Genomic DNA, 21,428 nt, shown 5'->3' with positions numbered 1-21,428 from the left:
GCACCAACGGAGATTGTCGCACCACCAGAAACGATCGTTGTAGAAGAAAATCCAATCGAGCCAGAAAAACAAACTACAGAAGATCCAGTGGTTACAACAGAAGATCCAGTGGTCACCACGGAAGAATGAGAAGACAAGCACGCAACGATCTAGGGGGGATATTGTTAGAGCATGTGAGATCGTTGGTACTTGTACTGGATTAGTTTAGTTGTAGTTTGTATGCCTTTTGAATGTTTAGGGGGTTGTTTTGTAATTATCTAGAAGTAATATTCCTGACCTAGTGTAGTTAAGATTCCAGCAAATTTATAAATTTGCTAGTATAAATACCCCAAGCATTGTAACACATTCAAGCTTTTGGCTCTTGGTGGAATCAAGTGTTGTTTACATTCTTATTGAGCTTTGATCTGATTTCCAAGGTTGTTTATTGTTATATCATTCTGTTTGGATTCAATACAACACTAGTTGTATTCCTCAATCCATTAGCTTCACCTTCATCTTCATTCTTGATATTTCTTGACTAGTCATAGTTCAAACACTTAATCAATAGGTGTTTTGGACTAAAACAACCAACCACTGTGATCCGGATACGTTTTGGGAACTACAGGATCATGCTGGAGAGGCAAGCGGAGCCGGTGGTGATGGTGCAGCGAAGGATTGAGCTGCGGGATTGGGCAATGATGGAAATTTCTAGACATAGCCGGAGCCCAATTTTTTTTTGTTTGGTGGTTTGTGATGTTTTAAAACAATTATGGTCTGTATTTGAACAATAGTTTAGGGTTGAGGATCTAGGATCCTGTGAACAATAGGTAGGATTACATATGGTGGAGGGATCCTCTGTTTGGGGGATGAAGCCATTGTGATCCTGCCGCCTTTTAATTTCCTGCATGCTATGACCGCACAAACAATGGACACCCTTTGCCAACCCATGTGGACGGGCCACGTTTTGCTGGTAGAAACGTGGGTTGGCAATTTTGACAACTATGAAGGGTTTTAAACCTTTGTTAATAAAATAACTATAATCTTTTTGGCTTATCTTGTGTTGTTATCCTTTTAATTTCCAATTGTTTTGACATATATTTGTGAGAAAAGCTTAACCAAATTATGTTTAAGAAGTTTAGGATACGATCCAGGATCAAGTATCTATAGTTGAAAACTTCCAAAAAGAAATTCATTTTAAGGATCATGGGTCCAGTTGTCAAGGTCTAAGGGTTATTCAAATGACTAATGAATGAAATTAAAAATAGTTAAGGATCATACCTGAGGATCCAAGTTAGGATCCTAACCTTTAATCATGATAACCATAAGTAAAACTTTAATGGATAATAAGGATTAAGGATCCTTAATTGTTTAACTTCGAAAACCTGAAAAATGGAATATAACTTGGGACTAAGCCAATATAAAAGATAAGTTAGTAACTCGGGACAAGCCCAAAGGATAACTGGGGACAAGCCCAAAGGATCACTGGGGACAAGCCCGAAGGATAACTGGGGACAAGCCCGAAGGATAGCTGGGGACAAGCCCAAGGATCGTATGTAAACTGGAGTATGGCCCTCACTGGCGACTATCCAAACTTAGTGACATGAAAATGCCAAAACCTTAGCTAACGTGAAAACGTTAGAAACCTTAGGAACGGATGTATGGTACGTCTACCATTATACGTAGGATCCTAGGTATAGCCAGTACGATGAGGTTATCAGCCCCTAAAGCGAGTACTGGTCCCAAAGACGTGAACTATACCAGGATTATCGTGCGCTACAGGCGAAAATTGGGGACAAGCCCTATGATAACTGGGGACAAGCCCAAGGATCTGAGTTGCTTCTGAAGATTGTCGACATTATGCTAAGGATACCTGGACTTATCAGAACTCAAAATCTCGTGAGAGAAGGATGAAGGATACATGATCCTTATCCTTAAATAAGAAGATATGTAAATAAGAGTTCAAGCTTAGGACATTACCAGAGTAAGGGTCATTGATGCTTCAGGAATCCTTGAAGGATACTTCCAATGTAAGGATCACTCATGCCAGAAGGATCCTGCTTACATGAAATATTTTTTCAAGTGGACAGCATTCCGGGCTCTTGGTAACAGATTACCTTCCATGGTAAGCAATCTATATGCCCCCTTTCCTGCTTCGGCTTCGATCAAATAAGGGCCTTCCCATTTTGGTGCCAATTTCCCATCAGCAGGATTGGTGGTATTTTGGAATGCTTTTCTCAATACCATATCCCCAACTTGGAATTTCCTTATCCTGACATTTTTGTTGTAAGCACCAGCCATCCTTTGTTGGTAGCTAGCCATCCTTATCCTAGCCAGATCCCTGATTTCTTCAATAGTATCCAAGTCTTGAGCCAGGTTTGCATTATTCTCCTCAGGATCACGGGTACTTGTTCTAGCAGTTGGAACCACCATTTTTGTTGGGATCACTGATTCTGCCCCAAATACCAAAGAGAAGGGTGTTTGACCAGTAGCATTCTTGGGAGTTGTCCTATCAGCCCAAAGCACATAAGGCAATTCCTCTGCCCATTTCCCCTTCTTGGATCCAAGTTTCTTCTTCAGATTGTTGATGATGATCTTGTTGGATGATTCTGCTTGACCATTAGCTTGTGGGTGGACTGGTGTTGATGTTATCATCTTAATCCCCCAACTATCACAAAAGTTAGTAGTCCTGCTCCCAATAAATTGGGAACCATTATCACATACAATTTCAGAAGGAATGCCAAATCTAGTTATAATATTTCTCTTAATAAAGGATATAACTTCCTTCTCTCTGACTTGGGCAAAAGCTTCAGCCTCTATCCACTTGGAGAAGTAGTCAGTCATAGCAAGCATGAATACTTTTCCACCAGGTGCCTTAGGGAGCTTGCCAACTATATCCATCCCCCATCTCATGAATGGCCAAGAGGATGGTATAGGATGTAGAAATTCAGCCGGCTGATGAAGGATATTGTTGTGTCTTTGACAAGGATCACACTTCTTAGCATACTCCACAGCATCCCTTTTCATAGTTGGCCAGTAGTATCCTGTCCTTAAGATCCTTGAGAACAATGCCCTGCCCCCAGTGTGGTTTCCACAATCTCCTTCATGGAAGTCTTTTAACACTTCTTGAACTTCAGGATCCTCGATACATCTTAAATATGGTCCTGCAAGAGATCGCTTATATAGTATATTATTTAAGATTGTGAATTGAGATACCTTAATCCTGAAAGCCCTAGGATTTTCTCCCCTAGGAATCTCCCCGTGTTGTAAGTATCTCATGATTGGTGAGATCCATGATCCTGAACAAGATTGAGTATCCTCACTGGGGATCATTGCAGTATCTTCTTCTATTTCCATGGCCACCTGATTTTCAATAGCAGGAGCTAGATATGGATGATGGGGATACTTATATCCTCTGGGATCTTCAAAGATGATCCTAGATTGGCCAATGCATCAGCTTCTGTATTTTCCTCCCTTGATACCTGTGTCAAACTGAAGGAAACAAAGGAGAGTGCCAATTCTTTGACTATCTCTAAATATTTGGTTAGTTTTTCACCTTTAACAGCATAGGATCCATTAAAGTGATTAGTGATTAACAATGAATCCACGTATACCTCAAGATACCTGATCCCCATATGCTTAGCAATTTGCAAACCAGCGATTAAGGCTTCATATTCAGCCTCATTATTAGTGGCTTGGAACTCACAAGCTATGGAATGGGGTATTATGTCCCCCTGTGGCGATTTTAGTAGTATACCGAGCCCCGTGCCTTTGACATTTGAGGATCCGTCAGTATGTAGTATCCAAGGATCCTTAGTTTCATCCAGCTGCTGGACTTCCAATTCGGCTTCCTTTTGTAAATCACTACTGAAATCAGCCACAAAGTCTGCTAATGCTTGGGATTTGATGGCTGTTTTGGGCTCATATCTTATATCATGGGCACTAAGCTTTACTGCCCACTTAGCCATTCTTCCGGACATCTCTGGTTTCCTGAGGACATTCTTAATTGGAAAATTAGTTCTAACAACAATAACATGTGTTTCAAAATAATGTCTTAGTTTAGTAGATGCCATAATCAGTGCAAGAATAAGTTTTTCAAGGTGTGAATACCTGGATTCAGCATCAAGTAAACTCTTACTTACATAATAGACATGATATTGTGTACCTTCATGATCCTTAACAAGGACTGCACTTACTGCTTTTGAGGATACCGCAAGGTATAAGGATAACACATCTCCTTTTTCTGGTTTCATCAATGCTGGGGCTGAGGACATGTATTCTTTTAGGGCTCGTAAAGCATTCTCATGCTTTTCAGTCCATTCGAATTTCTTGTTCTTTCTTAGGATATCATAGAATTCTTTACACTTTTCTGAGGATTTGGATATGAATCTGTTTAGAGCTGCTATCCTGCCTGTTAGCCTTTGCACATCCTTAGCGTTGGCAGGGGATTTGATATTCACCAATGCTTTGATTTGTTCCGGGCTTGCTTCAATGCCCCTCTGGGTTACCATATATCCTAAGAATTTACCTGCTTTAACACCAAAGTGACATTTTGAAGGATTAAGCTTCATGTTATAATTATCAAGGATATCAAATGCTTCCTCCAAGTCCCTTAGGTGATCCTCAGCTTTTTTGGATTTCACCACCATATCGTCTATGTACACTTCCATAGTTTGCCCAATTTGATCTTTGAACATCATATTCACCAGCCTTTGATATGTTGCACCTGCATTTCTTAATCCAAAAGGCATAGCAATATAACAATATAAACCGGTTGGGGTCATAAAAGCCGTATCCTCTTGGTCAGATGGTTCCATCTGAATTTGTTGGAATCCAGATGATGCATCCATAAAGGTTAACAGTTCATGACCCGCCGTTGCATCCACCATGGAGTCAATGTGGGGTAAGGGGAAAGGATCCTTGGGACATGCCTTATTCAAATCAGTGAAATCGACACATACCCTCCACTTTCCATTTTTCTTTTGAACAACAACCACATTGGCCAGCCATTTTGGATACTTTACTTCTCTAATCATACCTGCTCGTAGTAATCTTTCTACCTCTTCCTGGATAATGGCATTTCTTTCTGGTGCAAACTTCCCCCTTTTTTGATGGATTGGTTTAACTGACCTGTCAATGCCAAGTTTATGAGTGATAATATCCTTAGATATACCTGTCATATCCTCATGTTTCCATGCAAAGGTAGATTTTCTTCTTTTGAGGAAGGATACTATGTCTTCTTTCATTTTATCAAGGATCCCTGATCCGATGTAGATTTTAGATTCAGGATCATCAGGATCCAAGAGGATTTCGTCCACATCCTGCTCTCTTGCCTCCAAGACACCCCTTGGAGCATACTTTAATTGCTATTGCTCCCTTGATTTCGAGGCTGGTTTCATTGATGAGGTGTAACAATCCTTAGCCTCCTGTTGATCACTATCGATCTTGATTATTCCCCATGGGCTAGGAAGCTTCACACACTGATGGTAGGTGGACGGGACTGCCTTCATATCGTGTATCCAGGGCCTGCCAAGGATAACATTACAACAAGACAAACAGTCAATAACACAAAATTTTTGATAATTATGTAATCCTTCCACATAAATTGGGAGTTTAATGTCCCCCAGGGTTTTCTTAGTTTCGCCACTAAATCCTACAAGCACGGAGGATCTTGGTGTGATATCTGATTCAGGGACACCCATTTTCTTCAGAACATCAAGCTGGATAATGTTTACTGAGCTTCCTCCGTCAATAAGGATCCTGCGGACAAAGTGGTTAGAAATAAAGAGAGTAATAACTAAACTATTATGATGAGGATCCTGGATGTCAACTCGATCATCCTCATCAAAGGTTATCACTTTTCCTTCCGAGACACTTGATGTTCGAATAGGTCTTTCTCCGTTATCCATTTTAGCTTCCTTTGCATGCCTTTTAGCTGCTGAGAAGGATGTACCACAGATGTCTGATCCTCCAGAAATGAAGTTGATCACTTGTGCATCTGCCGGAGGAGCTGGAGCTCTTTCAGGGATCCTTTCAGGATCCTGAGTCCTCTGCTTTTTTCTTCCCAACAATTCTTTCAAATGCCCCTTGCTCAGCAGATATCCAATTTCCTTTCGTAATGCGATGCATTCCTCTGTCAAATGCCCAAAATCCTCATGGTATGCACACCACTTTGATTTATCTTTAGCTGTGGCTGGTTTGTCATTTTTCTGGGCCATCTGGCTTTTTCTCCTAGATTCTGCATTGCAAGGATTAGTTCATGGTTATCAACGGAAAACAGTATTCAAAAATTGGAGGATAATCTTCATCATCCTCTTCTTGGTCAACAGCATGCACGTTCTGGTTGTCAGTTCTGTTATAGGATTTGAATTTGTTGCTTTTGAAAGAGGATCCTTGCTTTTCTTGTTTTGAGGATCCTACTTGTCTCTCTTGGATCCTCTTGTCATCCTCTAGCCGGATGAACCTGAGTGCCCGAGTTCTTACCTCGTCTAGGTTCCTGCATGGTGTCATAACAAGATCATCATAGAACAATGAATCCTTAAGCAATCCCATCTTGAAGGCCTCAACAGCTGTGGCCACATCCAAGTTTGGAATGTCCAAGGATTCTTTACTAAATTTGGTTATATAATCCCTTAATGATTCATTATGACCCTGAGTTATCCTATATAAATCACTAGTCAATCGTTCAAATTTTCTGCTACAAGAAAATTGATTATTGAACAAGTTAATTAAATTAGCAAACGAAGTAATAGAGTAAGGGGGAAGACTTAGCAGCCATTTAAGAGCTGATCCAGTAAGAGTGGATCCAAATCCCTTGCACAGGCATGCTTCCTTTAACCTTTCTGGAATAGGATTGATCTCCATCCTCTCCCTGTATTGTGCTATGTGTTCCTCAGGATCCGTTGTACCATCATACAGCTTCATAGTAGGGATATAGAATCTTTTGGGTATCTCAGCATCACAAATTGGTGGTGCAAAACGAGATACCTTATGGCTTCCATCTGCAATCTCCGGGATAGGTTTGACTACCCCTGGAACACTTGATATCATATCCTTCAGTTTCTGCAGTTCTCTGGCCATAGCATGATTGATACCTGTATCCTGCATGAATCCATGGTTAGTGGTAAGAGAATTATTAAAAGTGTTACCTCCCATCGGGTTCAAGTTAGGAACATTGGATGTGAATCCATATTGCTGGGATTCTGGGATGATGGAGGGACCAGTGGAAGCAATGGTCTGCATCGGAATAAAATCTCCTTGATGGACATCTGGACTTCCTGTTTGCAAATTCTTCAAGGATCCTGGTATCTGAAGGGATCCCTGAACATGGGATGATCCTGGAACGAGGGAGGATCCTTGGACCTGGGGTGATCCTGGAACGAAGGAGGATCCTTGGACCTGGGATGATCCTGGAACGAAGGAGGATCCTGAGTTCATGAAGGATCCCATATGCTGAGCATAGGATCCTGCCAGTTGGAAATATGATCCTGATGCCTGAGTCACTACTGCTGGGCCGAAACGCACTCCTCTTGATCCACACATGTGTTGAATGTCTGGGACCTCTGATGGCTGAGAAGTAATCATCGGAGTATCAAAATTCAAAGATTTGGGCATAAGTGGGGAATGATCCTCTGCCGTTTTCTTTTGCTTTTTGAGATCTCCGATTTCTCTGAGGATCCTGTCATTAGTTTCATCCTGCTGCTGCATACGATCCCTCATCTGCAAAATCAAAGTAAATATATCACTAGTACTGGGAACAGAAGAAGTCAGAGCAGAAGATGATGGTTTAGAGGAGATAGGAGTTGGTCTATTCTCAGCATTTTTCTGAGATCCAGCTGGTAGTGGAGGCAAAGGTGGAATGCCATTAGATGAATTGACTGCAGACATCGCTGTGGAGGTATTCTTCACCGATGAAGCCATGCCACACTCCGGAACGATCACCAACAGAAAAACTTTCTTATGAATGAAGCACCAATTGCCCCACGGTGGGCGCCAAACTGTTTTGGTCAAAAATCACTTAAAGATAATGCAACCAAACTCTATGTAAACGGGGAATGATGCTTGGTATGATGAACAAAGTAAAGGATCACTTAAATGTAAAATGCACAAGTGACACAAGGATTTATACGAGGAAAAAGCCCTTGATCAATGAATGATCTCCGGCATAAAAAACCTCGGGTGATGGAAACTACCGATCACCAAACTTCAATATAACAAATAATGGTTACAACTTCGGATGGTAACGAGCTAGGTACAAGGATCACTATAGTATCGTATGCTAAAGCGTGTGAGAAATGTGTTGTGTCTTCCGCATGTTCAAGAGTGCCATTTATACAAGTGTGTGTGGTTCTATTTTAGGCAAATTACCTAACTATTAGCTTGTTACCCCTTTAGAAATAGAAGTAAATTTAGCCTAAATAATCGCCCTTGAATTGTGCTGAGTTTCCATATTATCCATAACGTCCATCTTTGATTATGCATGTGCGAAATTAGCGTGAAAGATTCCTTGTTTACGTTGCTAAGATCAGGTCCAACTCGTAATTCCTGCAAAACAACATTAAATTCAAAGAGAACAATCGTTAGTACGAGGATCCTTAGGATGATCCGTAATCCTGATCCTGGAGCTCTTCTGAGGATCACTATCTGCCAAAGAAACAAGGATCACTTGTTAGGATATCATGTAAGGATCATAGGTCATAAAAATCCTGCCCTAACAGTTTCGCCACTAAATCCTACAAGCACGGAGGATCTTGGTGTGATGTCTGATTCAGGAATACCCATTTTCTTCAGAACATCAAGTTGGATAATGTTTACCGACTTCCTCCGTCAATTAGGATCCTGCGGACAAAATGGTTAGAAATAAAGAGAGTAATAACTAAACTATCATGATGAGGATCCTGGATGTTAATTCTATCATCCTCATCAAAGGTTATGATTTTTCCTTCCGAGACACTTGATGTTCGAATAGGTCTTTCTCCATTATCCATTTTAGCTTCCTTTGCATGCCTTTTAGCTGCTGAGAAGGATGTACCACAAATGTCTGATCCTCCGGAAATAAAGTTGATCACTTGTGCATCTGTCGGAGGGGCTGGAGCTTTTTCAGGGATCCTTTCAGGATCCTGAGTCCTTTGCTTTTTCCTTCCCAACAATTCTTTCAAATGCCCCTTGCTCAGCAGATATCCAATTTCCTTTCTTAATGCGATGCATTCCTCTGTCAAATGCCCAAAATCCTCATGGTATGCACACCACTTTGATTTATCTTTAGCTGCGGCTGGTTTGTCATTTTTTCTGGGCCATCTGGCTTTTTCTCCTAGATTCTGCATTGCAAGGATTAGTTCATGGTTATCAACGGAAAAACAGTATTAAGAAATCGGAGGATAATCCTCATCATCCTCTTCTTGGTCAACAACATGCACATTCTGGTTGTCAGCTCTGTTATAGGATTTGAATTTGTTGCTTTTGAAAGAGGATCCTTGCTTCTCTTGTTTTGAGGATCCTACTTGTCTCTCCTGGATCCTCTTGTCATCCTCTAGCCGGATGAACCTGAGTGCCCGAGTCCTTACTTCGTCTAGGTTCCTGCATGGTGTCATAACAAGATCATCATAGAACAATGAATCCCTAAGCAATCCCATTTTGAAGGCCTCAACAGCTGTGGCCACATCCAAGTTGGGAATGTCCAAGGATTCTTTACTAAATTTGGTTATATAATCCCTTAATGATTCATTATGACCCTGAGTTATCCTATATAAAATCACTAGTCAATCGTTCAAATTTTCTGCTACAAGAAATTGATTATTGAATAAGTTAACTAAATTAGCAAACGAAGTAATAGAGTAAGGGGGAAGACTTAGCAGCCATTTAAGAGCTGATCCAGTAAGAGTGGATCCAAATCCCTTGCACAGGCATCCTTCCTTTAACCTTTCTGGAATTGGATTGATCTCCATCCTCTCCCTGTATTGTGCTATGTGTTCCTCAGGATCCGTTGTACCATCATACAGCTTCATAGTAGGGATATGGAATCTTTTGGGTATTTCAGCATCACAAATTGGTGGTTCAAAACGAGATACCTTATGGCTTCCATCTGCAATCTCCGGGATAGGTTTGACTACCCCTGGAACACTTGATATCATATCCTTCAGTTTCTGTAGTTCTCTGGCCATAGCATGGTTGATACCTGTATCCTGCACGAATCCATGGTTAGTGGTAAGGGAATTATTAGAAGTGTTACCTCCCATCGGGTTCAAGTTAGGAACATTGGATGTGAATCCATATTGCTGGGATTCTGGGATGATGGAGGGACCAGTGGAAGCAATGGTCTGCATTGGAATAAAATCTCCTTGATGGACATCTGGACTTCCTGTTTGCAAATCCTTCAAGGATCCTGGTATCTGAAGGGATCCCTGAACATGGGATGATCCTGGAACAAAGGAGGATCCTTGAACCTGGGATGAAGGAGGATCCTTGAACCTGGGATGATCCTTGAACGAAGGAGGATCCTGAGTTCATGAAGGATCCCATATGCTGAGTATAGGATCCTGCCGGTTGGAAATATGATCCTGATGCTTGAGTCACTATTGCTGGGCCGAAATGCACTCCTCTTGATCCACCCATATGTTGAATGTCTGGGACCTCTGATGGCTGAGAAGTAATCATCGGAGTATCAAAATTCAAAGATTTGGGCATCAGTGGGGAATGATCCTCTGCCGTTTTCTTTTGCCTTTTGAGATCTCCGATTTCTTTGAGGATCCTATCATTAGTTTCATCCTGCTGCTGCATACGATCCCTCATCTGCAAAATCAAAGTAAATATATCACTTGTACTGGGAGCAGAAGAAGTTAGAGCAGAAGATGAAGGTTTAGAGAAGATAAGACTTGGTCTCTTCTCAGCATTTTTCTGAGATCCAGCTGGTGGTGGAGGCAAAGGTGGAATGCCATTAGATGAATTGACTGCAGACATCGCTGTGGAGGTATTCTTCAACGATGAAGCCATGCAACACTCCGGGATGATCACCAACAGAAAAACTTTCTTATGAATGAAGCACCAATTGCCCCACGGTGGGCGCCAAACTATTTTGGTCAAAAATCACACAAGGATTATGCAACCAAACTCTTTGTAAACGGGGAATGATGCTTGGTATGATGAACAAAGATAAGGATCACTTAGATGAAAATTGCACAAGTGACACAAGGATTTATACGAGGAAAAAGCCCTTGATCAATGAATGATCTCCGGCATAAAAAACCTCGGGTGATGGAAACTACCGATCACCAAACTTCAATATAACAAACAATGTTTACAACTTTGGATGGTAACGAGCTAGGTACAAGGATCACTATAGTATCGTATGCTAGAGCGTGTGAGAAATGCGTTGTCCCTTCCAAATGCTGAAGAATGCCCTTTATATAAGTGTGTGTGGTCGTATTTTAGGCAAGTCACCTAACTACTAGCTCGTTACCCCTTTAGGAATAGAAGTAAATTTAGCCTAACTAATTGCCCGTAAATTGTGCTAAGTTTCCATATTCTTCGTAACGTCTATTTTTGGTTATGCATGTGCGAAATCAGCGTGACAGATTCCTTGATAACGTTGCTAAGACCAGATCCAACTCGTAATTCCTGCAAAACAATATTAAATTCAAAGAGAGTAATCGTTAGTATGAGGATCCTTAGGATGATCCATGATCCTAATCCTGAAGCTCTTCTGAGGATCACTATCTGCCAAAGAAACAAGGATCACTTGTTAGGATATTATGTAAGGATCACAGGTCATTAAAATCCTGCCCTAACAGTGTCATGAAAGCTGTATCCTCCTGGTCTGAAGGTTCCATTTGAATCTGCTGGAATCTTGAGGATGCATCCATGAAGGTTAACATTTCATAAACGGTAGTGGCATCCACCATTGAGTCTATATGAGGCAGAGGGAAGGGGTCTTTTGGACAAGCTTTGTTCAGGTCTGTGTAGTCTACACAGATTCTCCACTTCCCATTCTTCTTTTGAACCACTACCACATTTGCTAACCATCTAGGGAATTTGACTTCCCTAATCATCCTGGACTTCAATAATCTTTCAACTTCCTCTTGGATAATTGTATTTCGTTCAGGGGCGAATTTCCTTCTCTTTTGTTGTACAGGCTTGTATGACCTGTCAATTCCAAGCTTGTGAGTGATAATATCTTTGGATATACCTGTCATATCCTCATGCTTCCATGCGAACGTTGACATCCTGCATTTCAGAAAGTTAGTTAATTGTTCTTCAATATCCTGAGGGATATTGGTTCCTACGAGCACCGAGATATCAGGATTATCCTGGTCCAGGATAACTTTCTTCACATCCTGCTCCGAATTCTCCATGATATCCTGGGCCCGCATCTTTAATTGCTATGCTGGATTCGGTTTGGTCGAGGATTTCATTGAGGATGAGTAGCATTCTTTCGCCTCTTGTTGATCACTATCGACTTTGACAACTCCCCAAGGGGTAGGGATCTTGATGCATTGGTGATATGTTGATGGTACGGCCTTCATATCATGAATCCATGGTCTCCCCAGTATGATGTTATAGCAGGATAGAGAATCCATCACACAGAAACGTTGTATCGAGTTGACTCCTTCAACGTATACTGGCAATTTTATCTCTCCCACTGTGTTTCTAGCCTCTCCACTGAACCCAACAAGCACGGTAGACTTTGAAGTGATATCCATCGGAGATACATTCATTCTCTTCAGAGTTTCTAGTTGGATTATGTTGACGGAGCTGCCATTATCAACCAGTATCCTGCGTACAAAATGGTTAGCCACATATAACGTTATTACCAGAGCATCATGATAAGGATCCTGGACAGTATCCCTGTCGTCAGCGTCAAACGTGATCATTTTGTCAGTTGTGAGGGTAGTCATCTTGACAGGTTTGTCTCCCCTCTTAGCCTTAGCTTCTTTTGCATGTCTCTTTGCCGCCGAATACGAAGTCCCACAAATGTCGGATCCTCCCGAAATGAAGTTGATTATCTTGGCATCCGCAGGAGGTGAGGGTGCTCTTTCAGGATCCTTCTCGGGATCCTGCCCTTTATTTTTCTTCCTTCCTAGCAAGTCCTTCAGATATCCTTTGCTGAGAAGGTAGCTTATTTCCTTCCTCAAGGCAATGCAATCTTCCGTAACATGTCCGAAATCCTCATGGAAGGCGCACCATTTGGATTTATCCTTCCAATCAGCTTTTTGTTGATTTTCCGAGGCCACCTGGCTTTATCTCCCAGACCCTGCATAGCATACATTAGTTCAGGTATATTAACAGAAAAACAATATTCAGATAATTCAGGATATTCTTCAGGATCCTCGTCTTCAACAGCATTCACTCTCTTGTTATCATTTCTGCCATATGGCTTGGAGCGATATGGCTTATATGAGGATTCTGATTTCCTGTTGGTTGATTCGTAGGTTCAGGTAGAATTCATTTTCTCTTGCATCTTCTTGTCATCTTCCAAACGGATATATCTCAAAGCCCTGTTACGAGCTTCGTCGAGATTCCTGCAGGGATTCATTACAAGATCCTGATAAAACTGAGAATCTTTTTGTAACCCCATCTTAAAAGCTTGCACAGCTGTTGCAACATCAAGATGCGGGATATCCAAGGATTCTCGACTGAACTTGTTCACATAATCCCTCAAGGATTCCTGAGGTCCTTGAGTTATCCTGTAGAGATCACTGGTTAGTGTTTCAAAACTCCGACTACAAGAAAATTGACTGTTAAATAAATTAACCAAATGAGCAAACGAAGTAATTGAGTGCGGAGGAACGTTTAACAGCCATTTTAAGGCTGATCCTGTTAGAGTAGAACCAAATCCCTTGCACAAGCACGCTTCCTTGAGCTCCGGAGGGATAGGGTTAATCTCCATTCTTTCCCTATACTGAGCAATATGCTCCTCAGGATCCGTAGTTCCGTCGTAAAGCTTCATGTTGGGGGTTTGAAATCTCTTTGGGATCTCAGCATCACAGATAGGATGTGCAAAACGAGATATCTTATGGCTGTCTTGGGACACTTCCGGGATCGGCTGGACCACCCCAGGTACACTGGATATCATGTCCTTCAACTTTTGAAGTTCCCTAGTAAGTGCTGATGTCACACCAGTATCCTGCAAAGATCCACTATTGTTAGTAGCATGAGTATTATTATTATTTGACACGTTACCCGTTGGAGGATTTTGCCCATATCCTGAAGCATATCCTGAGCTCCTCATGGTTGACATCCTGACCGAGGAGGGTATCTCAGGAGTATGATTCTGAGGAAGACTGGGCACAATATTCCCCCTGTTATCCTCAGTATACACAGCTGAACTAAAATTCAATGCTCTGGGGTGTAATGGAGTGACATTATCCTCAGCAGATCTGCTCGAGCCAGACTTCAGGAGTTGTATTTCCCTTAAAAGCATTTGGTTTGTTTCCTGTTGCTGCCTCATTTGTTCCTGCACACTTCCAAATAAAGTAAGAATTTCATCATTAGAAGCTAGAACGGGAGCAGATTCCTGAACACTGCGGGTAGGGATAATATCCTGAGGTCGTGAAGAGGCTGGCGTCATTGGAGGAGGTGGTGGACGCACCGAACCAGTAGTAGCAGAAGTCATAGCAGACACAGTAGAGGAACTCACGTTTGATCTTGAGGCCATTATGGACAATGTGGCAAAAAGTTTTGAAAATAGAAAACTGATTAGCAATTTGACAAAAATTTTTAGTAAAGAGAGCACCACTTGCCCCACGGTGGGCGCCAAATTGTTTTGGTCAAAAATTACCGAAGCAATTAAGTGATCAAATTAGTTAAGTGAGGTAGTGTGCTAAGAGAATGTGTTCAAAAATATGTCAATTGAGTTATTTGTAAAAACAGTTTGGGGATACGGCTCAGGATATAGAGTCGTATCTGCGATCAAACAATGAGCAAAAAAGTAAAGTAAATGACACGAGATGTACGAGGAAAGCCCTTGATCAATCTAGATCGCCGGCATAAAACCTCGGGAGCTGACAATCGCAGCTGCCTTGTTCTTCTATTGCTTCAAATATCAGGATACAGTGCAGGATGTGGTGCGGATTGACTAAGTGTTACAACGTGAATTGGGTACAAGTGTGGTGATTGCAGTAATCTAGAGAGCAAGAGTGTTAGCGAAAAGAGTGTGTGCCTTAAACTGATCCGCCACATCTATTTATAGTAAAGATAAATTAACAAACTATCCTAAACTTGCGGGATCCACCGAATATTCCTTCATCGAACGTTGTAGACCTGGTCTTTCGGGCTCAACGTCTCTTCTTCAACAAACTCGTCCGAGTCCTAAGGAGAAGAAGTCCTCTTGACCGTTAGTAAGCCTCAGCCTTTAATCTGCACGTGGTTAATTAATAAACCTCAGGATATCACCCAAGATGTTAGCAATATCCTCTTCCAGCATCCTGGTCACAAATAAACAAACAAAGGCAGGATATTGGTCAGGATATGTATGCTTAGAAAATGACCCATAACAATTATGATGTCGTATCTAACATATATAAAGTCACCTAAAAGTTGAAACATAAACCATAAACCTGATTGAAAATTAACAAATAATGGGAAATGGATAAACAAGTCAATGGGCCATATTTGTGGAGAGAACCCAACATGATCTTGAATATTTTAAACAAATAATGGATTTAAATAATTCTAATTATTGGTAATTAGCTACCATCGGTTTCAACTATAAAAATCACCAATGACAGTCTCAACTATTAACATATTGGCCTCCAATAGACCCTGACTAACAAAACTCTAATGTCGTTAGTCGCCGGAAAAAAGTTTTTGACGGAAAACTATTTTTTTGGCCGGAAAACTTAACATTTTCGTCCAAACCTCTTTGTAACATTATATTGGATCTTTAGAAACTTTTTTCTTGTAAAAGCCCTAATTATTAAGGTCACTGAAAAAACTTTTTGTATGGCCGTAACACTCCTTTTTGGCCAAAAAAACTCAACCTTTTCGTCCCAAACCTCTTTATAACCTTAGATCGGACATTTAGAAACATTTTTCTAGTAACAGCCTCAATTATTGAGGTTGCCGGAAAACTCCTTTTTGGCCGAAACACTGAACATTTTCGTCTCAAATCTCTTTGTAACCTTAGATCGAACCTGTATGAACCTTTTTCCGGGCAAAAACGTTATTACGGTAACCTGCGACTAACGCCATTAGGGTTCCTTTAGTCAGAGTCTATTGGAGACCAATATGTTAATAGTTAGAATTGCCAGTGATGATTTTTGGAGTTGAACCGGTTGCGGGCAATTAATAATAGTTGAGATTATTTAACTTCATTATTCCTATTTTAAACGAATCCAAAAATTGTTTTTGGCACATGTATCAAAAATGGCTTGGCATCCCGTTTATGTATTTGCGGGTTGCCAAGGCATTTAAAGTTAAAGGGCTTTATTTTATTTTTGAATATGTATTACAAATTTACAAATATAAATACAAAGTAGTATAAAACAGTTGTTTAATTAATTATTATACATGATCTCAATTCCTGTTTTAACTTTTAGATTTTGCCATCAAATACCCACAGTTTAAGTTATAATACAAAATATTTATTAAAAGAAAATGTACATAAAAATAAGGGATATTGGATTTAAATAACCTTAACTTTCACCAATTGGCCGATAGCACTCTTATCTTTCGACTTGTACTACACTACTCCCTACTTTTAACTTATTGACCGATAGCACTCACAAACTAACCCAACACTAACGTTATTTTCACAAAATTAGTAAGACAACGTTAAAATTAGTTCACTTTCACTTTCTCTCTCTAAATAAAAATACATATTCAGAGTCGGGTCACATGAAACAGACAGCATATGGCTTGCAACACACGTGGACGAGAGTGACGACAATATTATAGTTTTGAAAATAAGAATTCTAAAAGGTTAATGCAATTTTAACCAATATACTTGACTATAACTTAATCAACACTATATAGCATTGTCACAACTCATCTTTGTGCACTCCACCAGGTGCTTGTGCCAATGGAACCACAATAGCACTCAAATTGTCACTACTACCCCTCTCCAATGCTGTCTTCACAATGCAATATGCCAATGAATACGACGGTAAAAACGGAAATCTATCGTTTGTGGTACCGGTTTCTTGATCTTCAATAAGTTGACAAACATTCTCAAGAGTCAAACTCTCAAAAACACCATCACTTGAAATAACCAAATACGCATCTTTGGCAGTCAAGTTTCGCCAAGATACCATTTCTGGTTCTGCAATCACACCATACCTAACCGAATCCAGCCAAGATCCCAAAACAATGAGGGGTATAATGGTCATTTTATCACTTTTGAGCATTTTTATGGTCAGATTTTATATAAATGGACACTATTGCATAGTTGAATGGCCTCTATATATGTTTGTTAAACAGGCAATTAGCTTTATAAAAATTTGTTAAAAGTAAGTGAAGTTCACCTCTTCAGAGAAACATCACCAATGGCTCGAGAAACGGCCAGTATGCCATTGACACGTGGCACATCCCAATCAAGAACGAAACCACCAGCACCTTCTATTCGGGCCCATTCATCATCTCTGTCTGGATGATGATCATGAGTCAATTGCTCAGCATACCCTGCAGATTTTAAACAACACAAACCAGTTGACTTCTAAAATCTGATCATTAGAGGCAAAAACTTCGTTATGGTCGTACAAAAGAATCCGATCTTTTATACTCTAGCTCTCGTAAGTCAAACAAGCCGAGCTCGAGCATAGGCAAGCTCAGTCTTGGCTCAGCTCGTTTACACCCCTATGTTTATTTACGCATCTGATTATAGTTCTTGGTGTCACAATAAAGACTTCCAAAATAAACATCCAAACACCTTGTAAGAGGGATCTTACCTGCACATAAGATCACTCTGGAATCGCCAACATTGCCAACCAGCAATTCTTCATCATTCAACAAAAGAACAACACTAGCCGTTGATCCTGCACTATACTTCTTCTTAAATGCTTCCTGTATACACAAGTGAAGAAAACATGATTAGGAGAATAGCTTTAATAAAATCTTGAAGAGCATAGGGGTTAATTACAGTACTTGCCATTGAAAATTTCTGATCAATATCACGAATCGCGCCCAGTAATGCTTCTTTTAAGATGTCATGTAAAGATTTGTCGTCAACGGCTGGTAAAACTCCATGAGAACTACCCCAAAGTCAAAGAAACAAGTTGGGCAATTTATTGCATACAACATCTTAGATCACTTTATTCAAAATGATATACCGATTTCTATAAGTAACATATACTTTTTTTTTTTTTTGAACGGCAAATTTGGATCACTGACGGACCACTGGAGTATCATCGTGCCACCAGCGGAACCACCCTTCTCCACTAGGCATAATGCCTATACACCAATTCAGGAGGAAACCCAGTAAATATGGGAAAAACCCCCATTGTGGGAATCGAACCCAGGACCTATTGGTCACAAAGTCTTATCTCACCCCCAAGATGCCACTAGGCTATAAAGCCATGGACGTAACATAACATATACTTTTTTAATCATATGGTCAACCTAACTCCACAAATTTCCCTTGTTATCCATTCTACCCACCCAACCCATCCATTTTACCAAAGGCAAATTGGATTTTAATAATCTAAACTACGACCCATTTCCCAGTAATAATCCATATTGCCAATGTGACCAATGACAGCCCTAACTTTCACTTGCATTGTGAAGGGCAATCCCACTTAATAGAAAGGTAACTTGGTTTGCCATAATGAACAACCGACTATTTTTTTAATCCCAGTGAGAATGTCGTGAATTGTTTTGAAACGACATAAATGAAGCTTACCGTTGTGTCGATGTGATTGAATCATGGTGATGATCAACAACTGATGCTTTTTTGAAAGCGCCCGCAATGATATGAACAAGAAAGTAATCTAGCAAGTGCTGTTTAGCCATTTCACTAGCTTCTATGCCTCCATGACCATCAAATACTGCAAGTAAATCGATCTTAGCCTCATCTTTCCCTGCAATCACGTCCTCTTACATTAATCATTAATATTTATATATACTTGTACAATATTATTTAGGCGAATTGGAAATAAATAATCCCACCTAACTTAATTTGGCCGATAATAATCCGAACTGGTCAATTTTATTTGTAAAATAATCCGCTATTAAAATAGCTTAATGGAGTTAAGTTTTTTTTCCGAATTACAAACCGATGTTTTAGGGCTTTAAATAACAATGAATTTCGAGGTAAGTTTTACATCAATCGACTCCTATCCTCGTTCTGATCAAAAGCCCTAAAACATCGGTTTGTAATTCAGAAAAAAAAAAAAAAAAAAAAAAAACTTAACTCCGTTAAGCTATTTTAACGGGGACTATTTTACAAAAAAATTGACCAGTTCGGATTATTATCGGCCAACAACTGACTTGGGATTATTATCGGCCAAATTGAGTTAGGTGGGATTATTTATTTCCAATTTGCCTATTATTTATCTATTTATAGCAAGCATGAATGAGATAATGTAACATTTAATTTTTGTCTCCACAATCAAAGAAATTCTTATCCAATATGAAAATACACTAAAGAATTTGACTTCTGAAAGTCAACAAATATGTCAAAAAATGCATGAAATACAGATTTATGCTAAAAAGACAAACAAATCACTAACCAAATCTAAGTTGAGATTTCCATGCTCTTAATTTCATAACTAAAAGATGATTTCAACCAAAGGTGTAAATTCTTAATCCAAAACGAAATTCACAGGTTTGGGTTTAGTCAGGTGAATCCCACCAAGACATCTGGTTGTGTTCGTGTTAACCAAAGGGTTGAATCCATTTACTTATTTTATTAGTTTAAAAATGAGAAAGCACATTGCGTCGTCAAACGAAACAAAAATAATAATATGTAAATTTAGAAATTTTCATGGGTCGTGTAAAATTTTGGAATTCATGAGCAGAGCTAGGGCTGTTCATGAGCCAAAGCTCAGGCTAGGCTCGATTATAAACCGAGCTGGCTTGGCTCGGATTTGAAACCGAACTGAAAATCTAAGCTCGGGCTCGGCTTGGTTTGGCTCGATTAAAAATAAAAATTAATACATAGCTCTCAAAATTCAGTATTCTAAAATATTATTTAATACATCATAAGAATATATTCAAAATAAGTTCAACCTAACACATTACAAGCCAAAATCACGTTCAACAACACAAAATAAGTTTTATATTTCAAGTAAATACAACATTTGTTCATTAGCACGGAAATCAACCTTTAAATATGTCACAGATATCAAACGACAGGCCTAAATACGGGTAAATAATAATCAATTTTTGGTAATATATTATATGTATAAAAAAATAAAATATATTATAAGTAAAATAATTCGAGTTAGGCTCACTTTCTAATCGAGCCGAGCTGGCACGGCTCACTTTCAAACCAAGCCATGTCGAGCGAGCTTTTTCCGAGCTAAATTCGAGCGAGCTCCGAGCCGCGAGCTTTTTGGAAAGCCCTGAGCAGAGCAGCCCAGATAGATTCCAATTCCAACACAGCCCAAACCAAACAACACATTTGACTGATAAAAGTCAAAATAGCAGAAATCACCCATTCTTACCGATTACTGGTACGCGTATACCAACATTACAAGACACACGATCCTCTTGATACTTTCTATGCCCTTGAAGACTTGCGAATTCACAAACTTCACTCGAATTTTTCAGCAATTCGACCATCAAACCCCATTCGGCAGCACAATCTGGAGACTGAACAACACCACCGTTGTTGTAATTGATCATACATGGAGATGAAGTTGCTGAGGATAATAATATTATTATCATTATTCTAGAAACAAGTAAGAATGTTGGGACCGTATTCTTGAATCCTCTCATGAGTAACATAAATGGGAGAATGGGAGTTTTTGGGAAGAGAAGATTACCAAAAGGTATGAATTTATATGTTACCAACATGTATAATTCTTTTATGAGTTAAATGCTTGGTTGGTCTTTGTGGTTTTCAAAAATTACAGATTTGGTCTTAGTGGTTTACTAATTACACGTGTGGTCCCAAAACTTGTCAAAAATGCATTCGGTTGGTCCCCAGCCCTAATATCAGTTAAATTTCTCAGTTAAGTCCATGTTAAATGACCAAAATACCCTTGCTTATTAACCAAGTCAAAATAATAGTAAAGGACCAAAGTTTGCAAATTGTTAAAACCAAAAGGACCACTTACACAAGTTCCTTAAAAGATAAAAATACGTGACGAGCCGAGTGAAAGAAAGAAATACAGAATCTAGACTTTTCATTTCTTCAACCTCTCTTATTATTATTAATCTAATAATAAAATCCAGATTCTTTTTCATCTTTTTCCTTACAAATTTCCTCTTTTTCACACACATATCATCACTCCCTTCTGAATTTGGATTTTGGTTTCATACCCAAATCGATTTTGGTTTCACCACCTGAACTAATTTTG

At 39.7% G+C, this 21,428-nt stretch overlaps 1 protein-coding gene across 2 annotated transcripts; it reads right to left on the bottom strand.

Moving 5' to 3' along the window:
* Positions 1–16,733: 16,733 nt before the first annotated feature.
* LOC110890407 (putative protein phosphatase 2C 76) lies at positions 16,734–20,886 on the bottom strand. 2 transcript variants are annotated; one of them, XM_022138013.2, is made up of 6 exons: positions 20,571–20,886; positions 18,806–18,983; positions 18,056–18,158; positions 17,856–17,970; positions 17,433–17,589; positions 16,734–17,247 (listed from the first exon to the last, which is right to left on the bottom strand). In XM_022138013.2, exons 1-6 carry the CDS (start codon positions 20,851–20,853, stop codon positions 16,950–16,952), a joined length of 1,134 nt encoding a protein of 377 aa, XP_021993705.1. In that variant the 5' UTR covers positions 20,854–20,886; the 3' UTR covers positions 16,734–16,949. The 2 variants fall into 2 exon arrangements, with proteins under 2 accessions (XP_021993705.1, XP_021993706.1); XM_022138014.2 differs by lacking the exon at positions 20,571–20,886 and adding an exon at positions 20,358–20,556.
* Positions 20,887–21,428: the final 542 nt, after the last annotated feature.

This window comes from Helianthus annuus, chromosome 11 (genome assembly GCF_002127325.2).
Source record: "Helianthus annuus cultivar XRQ/B chromosome 11, HanXRQr2.0-SUNRISE, whole genome shotgun sequence".
Lineage (NCBI taxonomy): Eukaryota > Viridiplantae > Streptophyta > Magnoliopsida > Asterales > Asteraceae > Helianthus > Helianthus annuus.
This window is presented reverse-complemented; position numbering and strand designations above follow the sequence as displayed.